This window comes from Cygnus olor, chromosome 4 (genome assembly GCF_009769625.2).
Source record: "Cygnus olor isolate bCygOlo1 chromosome 4, bCygOlo1.pri.v2, whole genome shotgun sequence".
Taxonomy (NCBI): Eukaryota; Metazoa; Chordata; class Aves; order Anseriformes; family Anatidae; genus Cygnus; species Cygnus olor.
Window position 1 is genome coordinate 66,177,328 of NC_049172.1, and position 18,862 is coordinate 66,196,189.

At 38.0% G+C, this 18,862-nt stretch overlaps 1 protein-coding gene across 10 annotated transcripts in view; it reads left to right on the top strand.

The window, feature by feature from the left end:
* The window catches only part of SORCS2 (sortilin related VPS10 domain containing receptor 2), a 549,388-nt gene that overhangs the window by 472,483 nt on the left and 58,043 nt on the right, over positions 1-18,862 (top strand). For all 10 annotated transcript variants that reach the window (XM_040556897.1, XM_040556900.1, XM_040556902.1 and 7 more), the window contains 2 exons: positions 241-343; positions 10,563-10,639. In XM_040556897.1, coding sequence (XP_040412831.1) covers positions 241-343; positions 10,563-10,639 — 180 coding nt within the window. The remainder of the gene's footprint in view (positions 1-240; positions 344-10,562; positions 10,640-18,862) is intronic.

Genomic DNA, 18,862 nt, shown 5'->3' on the forward strand with positions numbered 1-18,862 from the left:
GCAGTGAAATACTATGGAAATTATCAGAGGATAGCAGAGGACTATGGACAGCATCAGAGATTTTTGTTAGATAGTTTAGGTTAATATTTTGGTCTGGACTTTGGCTCCATGGGAAACAGCCATTCTCTTTCTCTATAAACACTCACATAGCTGAAGCTGCTCTCTGAGCTTTCATTATCATATGAACTTAATTGTTAACTTTTTTTTTTAACACCTGTCATCTTCTTCTTCCCCTACAAGCCTGATTGCTACCTTCACCTCCATCTCCGCTGGGCAGACAATCCGTATGTGTCAGGAACAGTCCATACAAAGGATACTGCACCAGGGCTCATCATGGGGGCAGGTAAATGCATGAAATTATTTTGTAAGAGCTGGAATGTGGCAGGAGTTTTTTGTGTAGATCCAGTCTTTTGGATTGTAGCATTTATAGAGCTACAAACGTTAACAAAATTAGGCTTTCCCTGCAGAATATTCCTTTGTGGCATCCCTTTATCAAGCAATTCAGTAAAAGTTGAAGTCCCAAGAGCTCTAGGACAGATCTATAACAGTTGGCTCTATACATTATGCTTCTCTCAGCTGTGTAGTATCTCCTTCCCCCCCTTAAGTGCAGTATGAAGCAGTGATGGTGGCTGAAGGACTTGTCCTGCACTGTTTTTCTCTGGAAGTGAAAAGCCTTAACATCTCCTCCAGCGTGAATAATAGCCCAGCAAATCCAATAAATTAATCTAAACAGTGGCTAAGCCTTTGTTCTTGAAGCTTACATAGAGATAGTTTGTCTTGTAATATTTGTTAATACCTTTCCACCTAAAGAGAGATGAAGTGACTGAGGCAAATGTGTCTCGGTGCTGGGAACAATGCTGGTTGTGTTTGCTTCATTATGGTACGTGTTGTACCATGTTACTGTGAATTGGAATTTAATACTCCAATGGAATTTCTTTTATTGACTACTCATCACAAAAAATTTTCACAAGTCTGTTTTACTTTGTACCCTTGTAGTTCATCTACTTATTTCTTTTGATTTTCTATTTCTTTGTTTCAAAATTCTTGAAATGCTAACTGTTATAAGAGCTTTTTAAATCACATTATTTTATTCTTATGTTCTAGATTATGTTTAGGTGAAATACATAAGTGTACTACTTATCTTTTCCTACAAATATATGTTTTTAATCAATAACTGTTTTTACCTTAGCTTATAATAGCGTCTTATAAAAAGGTTTCTAAATTGAAAATTTCCTAAGAATTTCAAGACAAGCATATTTGCTGTTGAATGAGAATGACAGCTCCTATTACTTTAACTGAAGATTTCAAGTGTTCCCTTAGTGTAAATGGAGTTCAAAATATTTTACTGGAGGCAGACCTACCTGGGAAAATGCTGCTATGTTTTTAGTGACAAGAATGAGACTAAGAATTTATACAGTGCCTTTGTAGTTACATTTATGGGAAGTATCTAAGTAGGTGTTTAATTCACATTTAATATATTCCAATAATTCAGAAAATAACTTCCTTCTCAAGGATTTTCTTTTTACATAAAGGTACTCCTATTCTAATGTAGGTTCTTACTTCTAGCCTTATTATATTGAACCTGCACACTTTTTACTAGCATATTAAGCAGTAGTTTGATTAATGAGTCTGTTATTTCCACTTCTTTTTTCTCTGTCCTTGCATTATCATCTGATGTAGTGAACTGATAGTTTTTGAGATCTTGGTTTGTGTTCATTCGGCTGGGATTTGTGTGTATTTTTGAAGTGCACAGTCCTGAGATATCAGGGATGGCAGGTTGGAGAAGAACACTTTGCCCTTAATTCCTTCCTAGAGTACGGTTCCTAGAAAAAAAGACATATGAGGAGTGGCTGAGGGAACTGGGATTTACTCTGGAGAAAAAGGAGGCTGTGGGGAGACCTTACCGCTCTCTACAACTACCTGAAAGACAGTTGCAGTGGATAGTGTGACAGTCTCTTTTCACAGGTGGTAAGTGATGGGATGTGAGGAAACGGCCTCAAGTTGCACCAGGGGAGGTTTAGATTAGATGTCAGGAAGAGTTTGTTCATGGAAGGGGTGGTTAGATACTGCAACAGGCTGCAGAAGGAAGTAGTGGAGTCCCCGTCCCTGGAGGTATTTAAGAGATGTGTGGATGTGCTGTTTTGGGACGTGGCTTAGTGGTGGGCTTGGTAGTGTTAGGTTGATGGCTGGACTTGAGGATCTTAAAGGTCTTTTCAAACCTAAATGATTTTATGATTCTGTGAGGTTATATCACTGTGACTTTGTTTTAGCATATCTGGTAGGTAAACTTACCAACAGCTTTCCTCGACATAAGGAAATGTTCTTTCTAATGTCATCCAGATATCATTAAGAACTAGACTGATTTGTTAAATTTGACTTGATTGTTGAGCAACCTCTAACAGAATTGAAATGGTAGAGGCACCACCACTCATAGCAGCTGGCTAAAAAGATGGGAAGAATGGTGTGAAAATACAAAAAATATTTCCAGGAATAGGGCAGTACATCCTTTCTCTGGTAGAAGGTCATGTAGTTGTAAACAGAGCAGAAGGACTTCTTAAAAATCTCAAAGAGAAGCTGCATGCCCCTTGTAAACAGATGACCTGTCTCAGCTCAGATTTTGACTTGCATTTGTATTATTTGGATGCTCAGATCATCTAGATTCAGTGCACATCTTCAGTCTTATCTGGAAAACCTGATATTCTTGTAAACTTACCTTCTTATCAGAAATATTTTATATACAACGAGCTTGTATTTCTTCTGGACTGATTCTCAACATTGATAATCACATTCAAATCAACAGAAGTACTAGTTTCTTAGCACATACAGAAATCAGATTATTTGGGCCACATCACACACTGTTGCAATTTTACTGTTAGATTTAGTGAGAGCACATCATCTGGAAATGGCAGATGATAATGAAGATCCAGGAATGTCAGTTGATCACAGTGTGACTACTAAACCCCGAGTGTGTTGTGCTGTGGAAGAGGGAAATGTATTCTGAGGGTGAAGTAGGTAAATAATTGCCAACAGAGAGAGGGAAATATTAATACTCTGGCAAAATCCTGTACTAATAACAGCGTGTGCAACTCTGATCATCAATTTTCAGGACCAATGACCAGGTGCTAAGGACTACTTGGCAGTTGATGGAAATAGAGGTTCTATTTACATGGAGATCCTCATTAACTGAGAAAAATAAAGGCTGGTAAAGAATCTGATTTTTCTTGAAAGTGTAACCATGGGGTAGAAACAAATGTCCGTAAAGAGATGCTTAATGTATGATGTAAACAACTGGATAAGAACTGGAAATCAGAGAAAGCTTCTAACCATAAGAGCAGTGAAACTGCTTCTCTCAGTGTGGTTACTAATCAAAAGGCCAAGCCAAAACAATAATGATAACAACAATAATAACAACAATAATAAAATCCTTTAAAATGGAGTTTGGTACATTATAGAAACATTATATAACACACTTGCTTGTGACAGTTGAAAACCTAATCCGTGACTTATGGATAGATTTGATACTATGCTTGAAAATCAGAGCACAGAGACTACTGAATATTGTTTTAACTTAAAAGAATAATTAAGTAGCAAACAGCATTAAAGCCTTGAGCATTTGGGAAAAATGCAATAATATGATGTTAAAATTGCATCTTTTCAAACTCACATTTACAAGTAAAAATTGCACTCTATTAAAGTTGCATAAATAATTATGAGGTAGGTATATTTGTAGCTTATAAATATATATCTAAATTGTGCAGACTAATATTAAACTTTATAGCTGCATTTTAAAGTGTTCTTTCAAATAACTGGCTTGCTCCCTTTAAGAAATGTAATAGGATTTCACATTTACATTTGATTTTTGTGCATTTTAATCTTGGCAGCACCTTTTTTTTTTTTTTTTCACGGCATCAGCTATGAAATGTGTGTCAATTGACATGTAAATTTTTACTATAAACTTGTGAAAGACTTTTCTATGAAAAATGTTTAGAGAAGTGTAGATTTTTCAGGTGCTAGTTTACTGTAATTCTCTGCTTAGCCTCCAATCCAGATGGCAAGTCAAGCAAACAGTAAATTTTGCACTTTTGTGTGAATTGAGGAAGTGCTGGAAAGTTCAGTTTACTTTTTGTCATGTCTGGCCCAAATACATTGCATGCATCGTGATAAATTTATATAGTTTTTCACCAAAGTAGCATACCGAGCTGCCACTACAAAAAGGATGAGATAACAGGGAGATGACAGCATTTCCTAGTGCTCTTCGCAGTGAAGATCCTGCAATTCCTGAAGATTTTTCTCATGTCAACATGTCCCTTGACTTTGTGTGAATCACTCCCTCAGCTAAACACTACTTCAGTTTGTCAAGCAAAAACAGCCTATCTGGGACATTGAAACACAAATTGGTCACATGCTTGTTCTACACTGACTGGTAGTTTACAAACCATGAATTTTTAGCTTGTTCATTGGCTAAAGAGATGCTATGGATGTATTAATGACCAGGCAATGTAGGCAAGGTGCATTCCTCTTTTTGGTGCAGGTATCTGTCTGTATGCTAAATTTAAGTATCTGGAAAAGATTTTCCGTATTTGAAGGATTATCAAAGTGTTGCATATGGGGATTATTTCTTCTCAGAGTAAGCATGTCTAAAATCACATAAAAAATATGGGTAAATGCAGTGATAAGTAGTGGTTAGAACACATCAGTAGTAAATTTTAAATGAAGTTAATCTCCTATATTTCTGTGACCCAGTAGGAACCTGCCAAAATGCCTGAGCAATGAAAAATTCTAATTAGCTAACTCTTTTGAGGTCTGCATATGTTTTCACAACTATACGACAATTCCAGAGAGTTTAGCTGTCCACTGGACATCATTAAAATGCATTATTTTCTTTCAGAAATCAGATCACTGCCAACTGCTAATCTGACGTGCAAAATTATGAGTAGCTTAGATAAATATGTGGGACAGTAGTTGGTGCCCCTGTAGCCTAGCTTTCAGGCCTGCCACCCCTGCAGGGATGGAATGTGATTTTACCCATTTACCTTACCTAATCCTTTATTCAGGAAAGGTAAAGGGAAAGCATAGGTGTGAAGATTTACTATATCCCAAAGCACAGTTTGAAAAGGTTTTTAAGAATGCAAATAGCAGAGATGAAAGAAGACTTCAAAAAAAAAATCTGAAATTCTTAGCAAAATGTTTCCTTGTGTTTCCTAAATTTAGCAAACAAGTTGTCAGAACATAACAGCAGAGCCATACTGGCTCACACCAAGAGTCTCTAGCACAATATCCTGGCTCTGTTGGCAGCAAAAGCTTTTGGGGAGGTAGTTAAGAATGATGAAAGTGTGTATGGTGACCCAGCCCTGATTTGGGAGAAAGCACACACAGGAATGTTTCTGATAAGTTGTATGGAAAAAAAATCTACCATGGTTAGGTTCCCTCACCTACACACCGCACTGAAACTGTCATACTTTGGCTTTTTACCCTCAGATACATCCATCACGACCAGGGTCATGCCATAACACATCCTCAGTTTCATGACACGAGAACCCTATTTTCATGGCCTATAACATAACCCTCGTGTTCTTTTAGGTAATTAGAACCCCTCAAAAAAAAAAAAAAAAAAAAAAAAAAAGAACAAAACAACAACAACAACAAAGCAAAAAATCCTCACACACACACACACACAAAAATCTACCGTGGCAGTACCACCTGGTGAGACCCTGGGCTGTGTTATATACTATGAACATGGGTGAGTGATGCCAGTTGGCCTCAGGGCTGCAGGATCATCTCTGTCCTTCCCTTATTTAATGTATGTATGTAGTTTGCAGTAATGCCACCTGGTCATTAGGGATAAAAGATGAGGCAATACATTGAAAATTGAATAAGAAATGAAGAAAGCAAAGTTGAAACACACAGTCTCAGTAACTGAAGGGTCATCTTTTCTATTTTGTCATTTAGCTGCAGAAAAGACAAAATAACCCAGGTTTGAGAAGGTTCTGTACCACAGGTGAAAGTTTTAAGACTAGGTGGCAAAATACTGTGTTGTGTGTCAGAGGATTTTTCAGGCCATTTAGATCATCAAAAAAATATGTTAGAATGATACCGATCATAACTCTGGCTAACATAGTCTGAAGCTGGTTACCTACACAAGATGCAGGACCTTTTCCAGTATGAAGTTGAATTGCATTCAGTATGTCATTACGTTTAGTTGTTACCACAGATTGATTTTGAGATCTAACACAGACCCAATAAAATGATAAAAGGTTTCCATATTGTAGTGGCACACCTGAAGAGTTACTTTGGACTTTTACAGCTATAGGAAAGATTTTGGAATGATTCACTGTGATGTTTGTGGATTGCGTTACTGTCAGAACACATCAGTGTGTGGTGGGTAGCAGAGTGGTACTTATGAACTGCTCTTTTTGGGGTAAGACATTTAATGTCTTTGAAGTGGCTTCTAGTCTTAGGGCTGAGTATAATTTGGCTATTTCTCACCTTCTGCATCGCTTGATTGTGATGTCAGTTGTGCATATGTGTTACTGGCTGCCACACTTATGGCTCGTAATTCCACTCAGATACAGCACGGAAACTTTTAGGATGTTTCAGCTGTGTTTTCTGAGTGCTTGTATGACTTTGCAGTCATTTGTTTCCAATGTTGTTAATGTCAGGATTTTTTTTTGTTTTGTTTGAAGTGAATTGGAGCTGTTGCAGAGGAGTTTATGGGGTGTTATTATGTATGCTTTGTCTAGTTAGCAGGTTTAATTCAGTAATGTGACACTCTGTGAGGTAGCTAGAGCCTTGAAGTTAAAATGTGCACTCAAAAATAACAATCTGCTGTATCTTTGAAGTTACATTTTACTAGAATATAGAAAAATAGAATAGAAAATAGAATAGAATATAGAAAAAAAGGTTAAATCAATGTAACTATTTAAATACAGAACTCTTAGCTCTTTCGTGACATAGATTAAATAGAAAGATTTGAAAACAAAACTGTGGTGAGTTTTTTTTTTGAAGGACTTGTCTCCATTTGTGATGCAGGTTTCCTGCTTGCTGTTTCTCCTGTTTTTTCCTTCCCAGTCCACAGAGACTGTTTTTCAACAAGTACCCATATATAGTTACCAAATAGCAAACTGCAAATAAATTGAAAAGAGTTTTCTTATGTGCTTGCAGACTTGACTTTATAAAGTTTGCAGAATTAATGGAATCACTTCTAAAAAAATCTGGAGGTAGTAGAAATTACAGCCTTTATTAATGCACAGAGCATTATTACATCAGCAATCAGAATACCTTGCAGGCATCACCTCTGTTTTTTTGTTTGTTTGTTTTGTTTTGTTTTTTTAACCCTTGAACTGGGGATGGACTACTTTCAAAGGTCAAAGAGCAGTGCCTTTTCCCAAAGCAGTACACCAGCCTCCATGCCAAGTTTGTCATCAGTTGTGTTTTTTGACAGAATGACATTTCTCTGTAAGTACAACTGAGTCCAACGTCTTTTGTTCGTTTACCAAGAAAAGACAATGAAGGTAAAAACAAAGCTAGGAGAAGTCAGATCTGTTTTGTTACAGAGCTGCAATTACAAAGCTTTTGCTAATATCTTTGTCATTAGCATATCAGCTGGATGTAAAAGGCTTTCTAATGAAGCAGAAGTTGATGATGTTTAGTTTACAGACTAATTCTCCATTAGCTAAGGCAATTTACCACTGCACTTTTTAAGGTGCATCTCCATATCACTTCTCAAAATAAAGATCGACTCATGTAAGTAGAGTTCAGTAAAAGGTAAGACAGAATAATTGGCATTTATCCAAGAGCAAAACTAACAATGCAATTATTAAAAGGTATCTGTGCAAAGAAACGTGTAGGCTGAAAGCAATACTTTGCATCCTAGCAAGAAAATAAATATTTTGATTCCCAGCTATCCCAAAGAAAAAAATCTGTAATTGCAGAATCACAAGCATTTAAAGGAACATATGCCAGTGAAAACTGTATAAGGAAAGTAAGAATAGCAATGAAAATGAGAATATCAAAAGAGTAAAGAAATATATATTTTGTTTAAACAGCAGATCAAATCTCTCTTCCCTTCCTACAAATCCTGAGAAGATGTTTTCTCATTCACACCTCCTTCTAGTGGCCAGACTGATCTTTGCTACACAAAACTGATGGAATCTGGTCCTACTTCCCTATGAGAGCTTCAAGGCTCAGGAAAATCAGATCAACCTTCCTGATCTTTGCTGACCTGTGTTTTTAAGGTTCAAAGTGATGATAAAGTGAAAATGGCTATAAACCAAATAGTTTTAAATAAACTTAAAATTTGGGAGGAAATATAACTGAACTCAAAGGTGAAGCTTTCATTTTGCATCTGTATCATTTGATAATATTCAGGACTTAACAATGTTTAATTGTTTTTTTGTTTGTTTGTTTTGTTTTTTTCTTATACTGGAAGTTCTGCCTACATGAAATGTGTTTGCAACTTACTGTCGTTTCTATCACTGGGGTTTCATTTTGAATGCTGGTATCATGGGTCCTTTCTTAAATCTAGACAGCCTTATGTGAAAGCAATAACTTCGTTGTGAAGCCAACTGATTGCTCTTACTAGCCCAGCTACATGGACCACGTCGGTAGAGACAGCTGTGGGAAGGTGAGATCTCCTGGTGAGGCCCCATGGCCTCATTGCTGATGTGGTGCTGGGCCATTTTTGAAGACAGTGATTTTTTCAGGGAAGGAATAGGGGCTGTTTACTCCACAATTAGCTGCTTTGTTTTCTTTTTCCTTCTGGCTTGGTACAACTGCTGTCACATCCAGTAGCAGCCATGAGGGTCATCTCTGCACTTTGAGTCGTTGGTTTTGGCACATTTTTAATCTTACTGGTCTTATCATAGAATTGTAGAAGGGCTAAGGTTGGAAGGGACCTTAAAGATCACCTAGTTCTAACCCCCTGCCATAGGCAGGAATACCACCCACTAGATCAGGTTGCTAAGGGCCTCATCTAACCCAGCCTTGAATGCCTCCAGGGATGGGGTATCCACAGCTTCTGTTCCAGTTCCTCACCACCCTCTGAGTGAAGAATTTCTTCCTAATCTCTAATCTAAGTCTCCCCTCTTTTAGTTTAAAACCATTCCCCCTTGTCCTGTCATTATCTGATTGAGCAGTCGCTCCATCTTTTTTATAAGCCCCCTTTAAGTACTGAAAAGCTACTATATATATATATATATTCATTATATATATATATACGCTTCATCCATACAAGCCTGGCTCTTAGATGAGTATTCAGTCCCCATCACCTTCATTCATACTATACCGACCTTATCAAATCTCCTAATGGCTTACAGGAACAGGGTTTTATTTTCAAATTGATACAACCAACTAAATCTGTGCTGAACCACTCAATAAATTGAGGGCATGGAGTTAGTTGGGAAGAGGAAAAAGCAAGAAGGATCTTCTGAAACAGTTGATGCAGTTGAAGGAAATGAACAGCCTCCTATAAATTCGCTGATCCTACATAAAAAGTAGCATAATCTTATCTAGGCTGTATGCATGGTTAAATAATGTATTTAAACTTTTAAGTAATGAAACACATGCAGTCTTGATGGTCTAAATAGAGTGTGTATTTTGAGCAGTAAGCAGAGTCATTCCTCTCTGGAACCTTTCAGCACTAATGACTACACTCTGTCAAGACAGATCTCTTTTGGTGGTAAAAACAGCTATTTATATAACACAAATGAAATTTCATACTGCTAATCTAATCTCAAGTGTTTTGCTTCCTCATCTCTTCTGCTTAAGAGAATCTGATAACTTTTGCCTTTCTTTTTACTGCAAAAGAATGTAAACCATATATTTAAGTCAAAATCCCCTGAAGGACATCATTTAGAAGGAAAAGCGTGCACTACAACTGTCTGGAGATTCAATAGTTTGCCGTTTGAAACAAAACACGTTAAAAGATGGAGATCTTGCTATTTGGGATCGCATCTTCTAAGATCTTGTTTCACAAGCTCGTTTTAAGACTTTTGTTTGCTAGCTGCTGCTCTTCAGTGCTATTTTTAAAAATATTCCATAGCTTCTTGGTGAATACTTAGGTAAATTAAGTAATTCTGCTTGAGACTTGCATTTACATAGCCTTTCAGATCCCAACCCGCCTCTTTTCAGTGTTACGTACTTATCCTGATTCTGATCTTTTTCTACCATCCCATAAAGTCTTGCAGATAAAACATTTTTTATTTTAACAGTTCAGTATGAATAATTTTACATAATGTGATTAAGGTATGGCTTCTGAGTTGATGTGCATTTCATACTTGCATCTTAAATACATGTTCTTTTACCAATTTTTTAAGCATGCCAGAACAAAACTAAAATGTTATTTTGGTCTGTATTTTAGTACAATTAAACTTCATTGCTCCCACCTATAGACATCTAGCACTGTTAAAAAAAAAAAAAAAAAAAAGGTTAAAAAGGTGCATATATGTTTTTAAGAGGCTCTAGCAATCATCTAAGTTTAATTCTTACTCTGACTAGTGTCAGAACTGGATCCAATCTCTCTTGCTAACTGGGTGGCACCCTTGTTTCTTTCTCTTTTGTGACAGGTAACCTGGGGTCACAGCTGGTTGAGTATAAAGAAGAAATGTACATCACATCTGACTGTGGGAACACGTGGCGTCAGGTAGGAAACAGAACTAGTCAAAGGCAACTGGAAATATTTTTAATTTAACCAATATGATGTATTTTATAATGATTAACTTATTTTCATACACCCACTCTTTTGAGGTAGCTGGCTATCATTATTCCCCTTTCACTTGGAATCTGAGAGATTAAGGAGGTGATTTAAAAAGACTCAAATTGGTTAGGCTGTCAGGTTCTGCTGAAACAAATATTTTGGTCTCTTTACAGAGCTCGCAAATATATTGCATAAGAAACATGCAGTCCATTTAGTTTTTTTAATAGTTTCAGTAATCTTCCTATGCTAATGATGAAGTCGACTTGGGCTAAATCTTGCAGTACAAATATTCCAAGCTGAAAGACATGGTTTAGGTAGAAAGGGGGAAATTCTACTTCACAGTTAAAAAATGGTATTTAAGCTTAAACTTTGTTCTCCACTGAAAATGAAAAAGCAAAAAGAGATTGAAAAGAACAATAAACCTTTTAATGTCTTTTAGTATGATTTAATCAGTTATAGGACTACAAACATTAAAGTATTAAAAAAAAAAAAAAAAAAAAAAACAACAAACAACACAGTCTTGTAGTAGTTGAAATGGCATTTGATTTTTGGATGTCTTATGCTTCCAGTGCTTAGCGTTGATTCAAGCATCGTACCTTTGTTATTCATTTTATCTTAAATTTTATCTTAAAATTTTATCTTATCTTATTAAGATAAAATATTCATTTTATCTTAAATTTATCTTAAATTTTATCTTCATTTTATCTTAAATTATCTTAAATCTTTTTTATCCTAAAATTATCTAAATGATTAATCATTGGGATATTTTCTTTTTGAGTGTAAATCTCAACAACAGTAATGATCATAAGGCACGATCAAGTTCTCTAAACTACTTCTGATGTATATTCAGAAAAAGAAGGAAAAAAAGCCCTCAAAGCTCCAAAGTGTGCATCAAAAAGTCATTTGATTTCTGTTAAAGTGGTGTTTTAGTGTTCAGCTGAATTAAAATTCAGTTGTGTTATAATCTAAGTACAAGTAAGTGTGAAAATGCTCTCACTAGTGTTGAGATAAAAAGAGCAAAATACAGACATTTTCTTATATTGCTGTTGCAGAGTGCCATTAATACTCCACAGAAGGGCTTTTTAAAAGAAATATATTATTTTTGTTGTGATAATGTCCTTTGAGTTTTAAAAGATGAGAATTTATGCCAAAATCTTTCTTGAATTCTAGCAGATGATAAATAGGTGGTTAAATGCAAAAGCCTTCCAGGATTTACAGCCTGTACTATGTTATCTAATACTTAACAGAGGTCTCTCTAATATTTTATCATCACCATTTTCCAGAGTTCTATAGTCTTGACGGGGTGAAAAACAAGATGGAAAGAGAAAAAAATGATCAAATTTGTATTTTTGCTGCTTTTATTTGTGAGGCACTCAGGCAAATGATCTGTGATGGAACTTGACCTTAAGAAAACTATTCAAGGTGTAAAACCAGCAACAAACTGATCCTCATTATGACAGTCAAAATGAAAAACACCATTGCTTGCTTGATTTTAATTAAAGCTGCTATGAAACCTTTGAAAGAGCTTACTCAATATTTGTGATCAAAATAAAAATTTAGATTCAAGTGAAATGGTATGGGAATTATTTAGAGAGTAAATTACAGGTCTCCTGTGCTGGCAAAAGGAGAGCAAAGCTCATGTTTTGTTACAATTCCGAAGGAGGTTTTAAGTCACTGGCTTAGAAACCTTGCGGCTGTGGTTGGTGAGTGCCCAGCACCTTTCTCACGCTCCACACATGACATTGCAGAGCTGTCTACAAACTCTACTAGAAGAAAAGCTATCTGTGTTTGTGTAGAGTGAAAGAGCAACATAGAAAAGTAAATGTAAAGAACCTAGGAGAAAAGGCAGTTCAAGAAATTAAATAAAAGCTTTCCTGAAGTCATAGCAATATTGGCACTGAGACTTAGAGGAATATAGGACAGGGAGGAAGGTCAAAGATTGTGTAATCCAACCACCTGCTCTGAAGCAACATCAAACGTACCAGGAACATCTTTAACAGAGATTTGCCAGATCTATTTGTTAAACCTTCACTGTAGAAGATTCTGTAGTCTACCTATGTGCTGTTTCACTGTTCTTCATAGATTTTTCTGAATATTTAACATAAGCTGCTTTTTGTGCTGCTTTGCATATCCTTGTTTTTTGTGATTGTTCTTGCAGTTTCATAAATTTTGCAAGGTAAGCTGATTTACTCCTGTCTTTGGAGAGCAGTGGTTTCCTGTCAGCTTCAAATAACCTTTCAGATGTTGAAAGGCAATTATCATGTCTACCCATAGCATAGGTTGTTGGTGTTTTTGTTTTGTTTTGTTTTTTCCTCTCCCCTCTGGAAGAAAGCCCTCTCAAATCCACCAATTTTCCTAATGGATCTAGTTTCTAAACTGCTTTTCCCCTTTGTTGCTCATCAGCTGGACTATCTAATACGACAGCTCTCCCTGAAGCATGGTAAAACTGGATGCAAAATTACAAATTTTATCATTACTAAACAGAATTAAATGCTTGCCCTTGGTGTCTTAGCATTTCTCTCACCTTATTTCAGAAGATCTCTCTTTTTTGCACTAGCATCATATTGTTGACTCAGATTCAGTCTGTGATTTGTAACAGGGACCAGTCCCTGAGTTACTGAATTTGTAGTGCATCCCTAGGTTAAAGAACATCTATTCATCATTTTTCTTCAATTTCTTAACTGATTTTATACACTTGGAATGATTTCAACTCAACCTGTATTTCCATAGCTTGTGTATGGTAACATTACATGAGAATTCAGGAAGACTTACTATGAGTCCCATTCATGGCAGGATGTATAGCTAGCATTGATAGGCAGAAATAAAAATACCCTGTGGTGGTTTTACTCGGGTGGGCAGCCGAGCTCCACCACAACCACTCTCTCACTCCCCGCCCTGAAAGAGGAACGGGGAGAAAATACTATGAAAAGGGCTCAAGGGTTGAGATAAGGACGAGGAGATCACGCAGTAATTATTATGACAGGCAAAACAGACTCAGCATAGGGAGATAGTAAGATTTATTGCCTGTTACTGACAAGGTAGAGAAATGAGAAACAAATGAAAGAAACCAAAAGCACCTTCCCCCCCATCCACCCTCTTCCACCTCCTCCCCCCAAGCGGCGCAGGGGAACAGGGGAATGGGGATTATGGTCAGTCTATAGCGCTGCTTCTCTGCCGCTCCTTCTCGGTCACTCTCATCCCCTGTGCTGTGGGGTCCCTCCCACAGGATGCAGTCCTTGCTGAACTGATCAGGCGTGGGCTGCCCACAGGCAGCAGCTCTTCAAGAACTGCTCCAGATATGGGTCCGTACCACGGGGTCCATCCCTCAGGAGCGAACTGCTCCAACCTGGATCCCCCACGGGCAGCAGCTCCTGCCAGGTCACCTGCTCCTGCGTGGTCTCCTCTCCACGGGCTACAGGTCCGGCCCGGAATCTGCTCCGGCAGGGGCCTTCCACAGGCTGCAGTCTCCATCGGTGCAAGTCTACCTGCTCCACCGTGGTCTCCTCCACAGGCTGCAGGGTGGAACCTTGCTCCACCGTGGTACTCCATGGTCTGCAGCGGGACAGCCTGCTTCACCATGGTCTTCACCACAGGCCGCAGGGGACTTCTGCTCCGGCGCCTGGAGCACCTCTCCCCCTCCTTCTTCACTGACCTTGGTGCCTGCAAGGCTGTTTCTCACTCCTCTCACTCTCCCAGCTGCTGTGTGTGGCGCAGCGTTGTTTTCTTTTTTTTTTTTTCCCTGTCTTAAATATGTTATCACAGAGGTGCAAAACAACATCACTTATTGGCTCAGCTCTGGTCAGCAGTGGGGCCCTTACCAAACATGGGGCAGCTTCTAGATCCTTCTCACAGAAGTCACCCCTATGGCCCCCTGGTACCACAACCTTGCCACGTAAACCCACTACAAAACAAGAGTTTTGTAAAATTAAGTAAATATTTTTTATAAACAGAAAAAAAAAAATCTCATTAGCAACAATACAACTTGGGTTGGTTCCAATTGTTCTCCTGCCTTTCTGTTGCATGATGCCTGAGTTGTTTATTAATGTCTTTTGAAAACACTTTTGTGTTGAAAACACTATTGCTTTACTGTATAACATTTTATAGCAAAATGAAATTTGTGATGGTGTACTGTACAACATGGCACTGTAAACAGCAGAGGTTTAGGACCTGATTGACAAGTAGCTTAAATGTCCATGCAGTGGCAGTGATCTGGATTGTATGCGAGAAGAGGGAACCCAAGCCTTGACATTATGAACTACGTGGGCTTAGATCATCTTAAGTGAACCATGAAGATGTAGCCTAAGGTGAACTCATGGGATAGATATGTCTATTTGGAAGATTTCTCTGTCTATTATACCAGGAAAACAATATCGTAAAATGTGTTAATGATAGTGAGTGAGATAGATAAATAAATCCTGCATCCTGGGAGGAATGGACCATCTTTGATCACATTTTCAGAACATACAGGTTTTAAACATTGTTTTTCCCTGTGGGACCTGTTTTTTCAGTCCTGATTTATGAGATTTTATGATGCTCTGCTAAATGTTAAGAATGACCTTATGTATAATATGAGTATGTTTTATTTATTTTTTAAAGAAAATTTCTGTTCACATTATGGCTGCCACTGCTATTTCAACTGCATGTGTTAACAACGTTGTGTTTGAAATAGGGCAGAGTAAGAGTGGCTTTTGGAAGAAATTGAAAAGTGAGCCCATATGGAACCTAATGAGGTTCGACAAGTCTAAGTGCAAGGTATTGCACCTGGGTTGAGGCAATCCCAGACATGAGTACAGAATGGGTGGAACTCTTTGGGAACAGCCCTGCAGAGAAGGACTTGGGGGTTCTGATGGTTGAAAAGCTTGACATGAGCCAGCAGTGCGTGCTTGCAGCCCAGAAGGCCAACTGCATCCTGGGCTGCATCAACAGAGGGGTGGCCCACAGGGGAGGGAGGGGATTGTGCCCATCTGCTCTGCCCTTGTGGGGCCCCACCTGGAGTGATGAAGCCAGGTCTGGGGCCCCCAGTACAAGAAGGATGTGGGGCTGTTAGAATGGGTCCAGAGGGCCACAAAGATGATCAGAGTGCTGGAGCACCTCTCCTATGACGAAAGGCTGAGAGAGCTGGGGGTATTCAGCCTGGAAAAGAGAAGGCTCTGGGGGGACCTTATTGCAGCTTTTCAGTACTTAAAGGGGGCTTAAAAAAAAAAGATGGAGAACAACTTTTTCCTTGGGCAGACAATGAGAGGATGGGGGGGAATGGTTTTAAGCTAAAAGAGGGGAGATTTAGATTTGAGGTTAGGAGGAAAATCTTCACTCAGAGGGTGGTGAGGCACTGGAACAGGTTGCCCAGAGATGCTGTGGATGCCCCATCCCTGGAGGTTCAAGGCCAGGTTGGACGAGGCCCTGGGCAGCCTGATCTAGTGGGTGGCATCCCTGCCCATGGCAGGGGGTTGGAACTAGGTGATCTTTAAGGTCCCTTCCAACCTGGGCCATTCCATGATTCTATGAAGAAATGGCTTAAATAAAAGACAAGAACAAAAAAACTTTCATGGTGGATCTGCTGCGGAAGTATCTAGTGGAACCACAAAATGCTCTATTAACCTATTAAGGTGACAAAGAAAGTCTATTGTGTGTCTAGGAACTGAATCTATATCCCGATCTCCAGTCCACTACTTCATAATCTTTTTGTATCAAAGTAATTTGGAATGTATTTGTTTAAGCAAGATTAGGTGTTTGTGTTTTTTGTTTGTTTGTTTTTCCTGCAGACATCTTAAAAATGAGATGAAAGTGACTTCAGGGATTTTGGATTACCTTTGAAACTTAGACATCTCAGAATAAAATTGTGTGAATTTTTTCTTGGATCATTTAAACATGTTTCATTTATTTCATGGAGATCTCTTAACTTGTCCCAATTGATAACCTGGCCTGAAATAGCTGCTGAAGTTGTTACAATAGACACAGGAACAAACAGAGAGAGCAGAGGGAGATAAAAGACATTGACTTTATGACATAAAGTTCTCAAAAAAATCAGAGAAGGAAAGATGTAGAAATAGATTATAATAATCAAGTTCTGTAGTGGCTGGCTACTTGTAAGGGTCATAATAAATATATTACCTGACTTCAGTTAGTGGAGAGGCATAGGACAGAATTCATGGCTGACTGTGAATATGCATATCACTTATTCCCGGATGTTGACTTCAGCTCTGATACCAGGACCATCTTTACATAAACCCTTTCGTCCTGGTTTTGACTGGTATAGAGTTAATTTTCTTCCTAACTGGTATTGTGCTGTGTTTTGGATTTAGGATGGGAATAATGCTGATAACACAGTTGTGTTTTAGTTGTTGCTGAGCAGTGCTTACGCTATCTCAAAGATGTTTCAGTTTATGCTGCCCTGCCAGCAAGGAGGCTGGGGGTGCACAAGGAGCTGGGAGGAGACAGAACCAGGACAACTGTCCCAGGCTGACCAAAGGGATGTTCCAGACCATATGGTATCGTGCTAAACAAACAAACAGATAAAAAAAATAAATGTGGGGGCACTGCTCAGGGACGGGCTGGGCATCAGTCAGCAAGTGATGAACAATTGCATTGTGTATCACTTTCTTTGTATTTTCTTTTCTTCTTCTTCTTCTTCTTATTTATTATTTTCCCTTTCTTTTCTTTCCTATAAACTGTCTTTATCTCAACCTATGAGTTTTTACATTTTTTTTTCCCTGATTCTATACCCGATTCTACTGGGGTTTGGAAGGAGAATGAGCTGCATGGTGCTCAGCTGCCTGCTGGGTTAAACCACACCTTTGAAAACTGTTTGTCTTGGTTTTGGTTTTAGGTTTTGTTTTAAAAAGTAGAGATAAATATTTACTTCTGTACCGATCTCCACAAGCATGAATTTATTAATACATTTTGATTTGCTGAAGATGAAAGAATTTCATACATTTTGGTTATAAAATGTTTGAAATGTGTGCAAGAAGAGCATGGTATAAACATGGTATTATTATGCCTGTAATGTATCCGCTGTGCCTTGTAGTGTGCCATAGTTTACGTGGAAGTAGGGTAAAGCTGACATACTGAAATGGTGCTCTAGGAATAGCCATGGTGCTTTTCTGGGAAAACCTGATTTGGATGAAGTCATGCAGATACCAGCTTCCATTATCTTCAGTATGAAGGTGAAGCTTTTGGAGACTTGATGTTCTGGTATTGCTGTTTCATTTTGATTTAAGCAGATGTTCGAACAAAGTTTAGAGGAGGATCAAAACTCTGCTTGCTTATCTGAGTCCAACTGATCTCATCCTTTTGAACCGCATCTAAAATTAATGTCTGCCTTTTACTGTATTCTCTTCTAAAATATGCAGCTGTGTGGGACAAGTAGACAGGACTGTAAATGCTTCATATCAGGGTTTTGCCAGTAAATTGGCAATACCGAAAAGCTGATCAGACACTTGAAGACCTAGGAATCCCGTAAAATATGCTCTTACTAGAGGAGAGGAAGACTGAATTCTGAACCCAAATTAAATGCTTGCTATTTTTGAAGTAATTGTGAATGCATTGTAAGATAAAGACTCCCCCCACCCCTCCTTTAGTTCAATCTTGCTGATAAACTCTCTAAATACAGCATTCAGTACTGTCAAAAAAAAAAGAAGCATTTAGTGTTGTCTGTATTTTCTTATTCACAAGACAAAGTATAGCTAACCTTTATGTTTTTCACCATTGTTTGTCAAAGTGTGTAGGAGGTTGTATGTTCATCTATTAACTGCTATGCATGTGTAGTAACTCGCATGTTATTACCTGCTCTTATGTTAAATGAACTTTCATAGACTAATAACACAAGTAAACCGTATCTTAAAACTGATGTCAGATGTGGAAAAGGGAGGATATTTACCTATTCGTTTATTTTAGTACTGCTAATGGCCTCTAGAAAATGAATGAATAGAATTTAGGAGATTTTGAATACCATTACATCAATATTGCATATATTTTGATTCAGAACTTAGAGCAGCCTCCATGTGAGATCACACAAAGTTTGAATTTAAATAAATCATTGACACTGGAAATGCAGAAAACATGCAAGCACCAATTATTTCAAGTTCTATGGAGTCTGAAGAACATGCAAGAAAGTCACAGACAGCAATAATTTTTGTATTTTTCTTAGAATTAGATTACAAAGCATGTCAT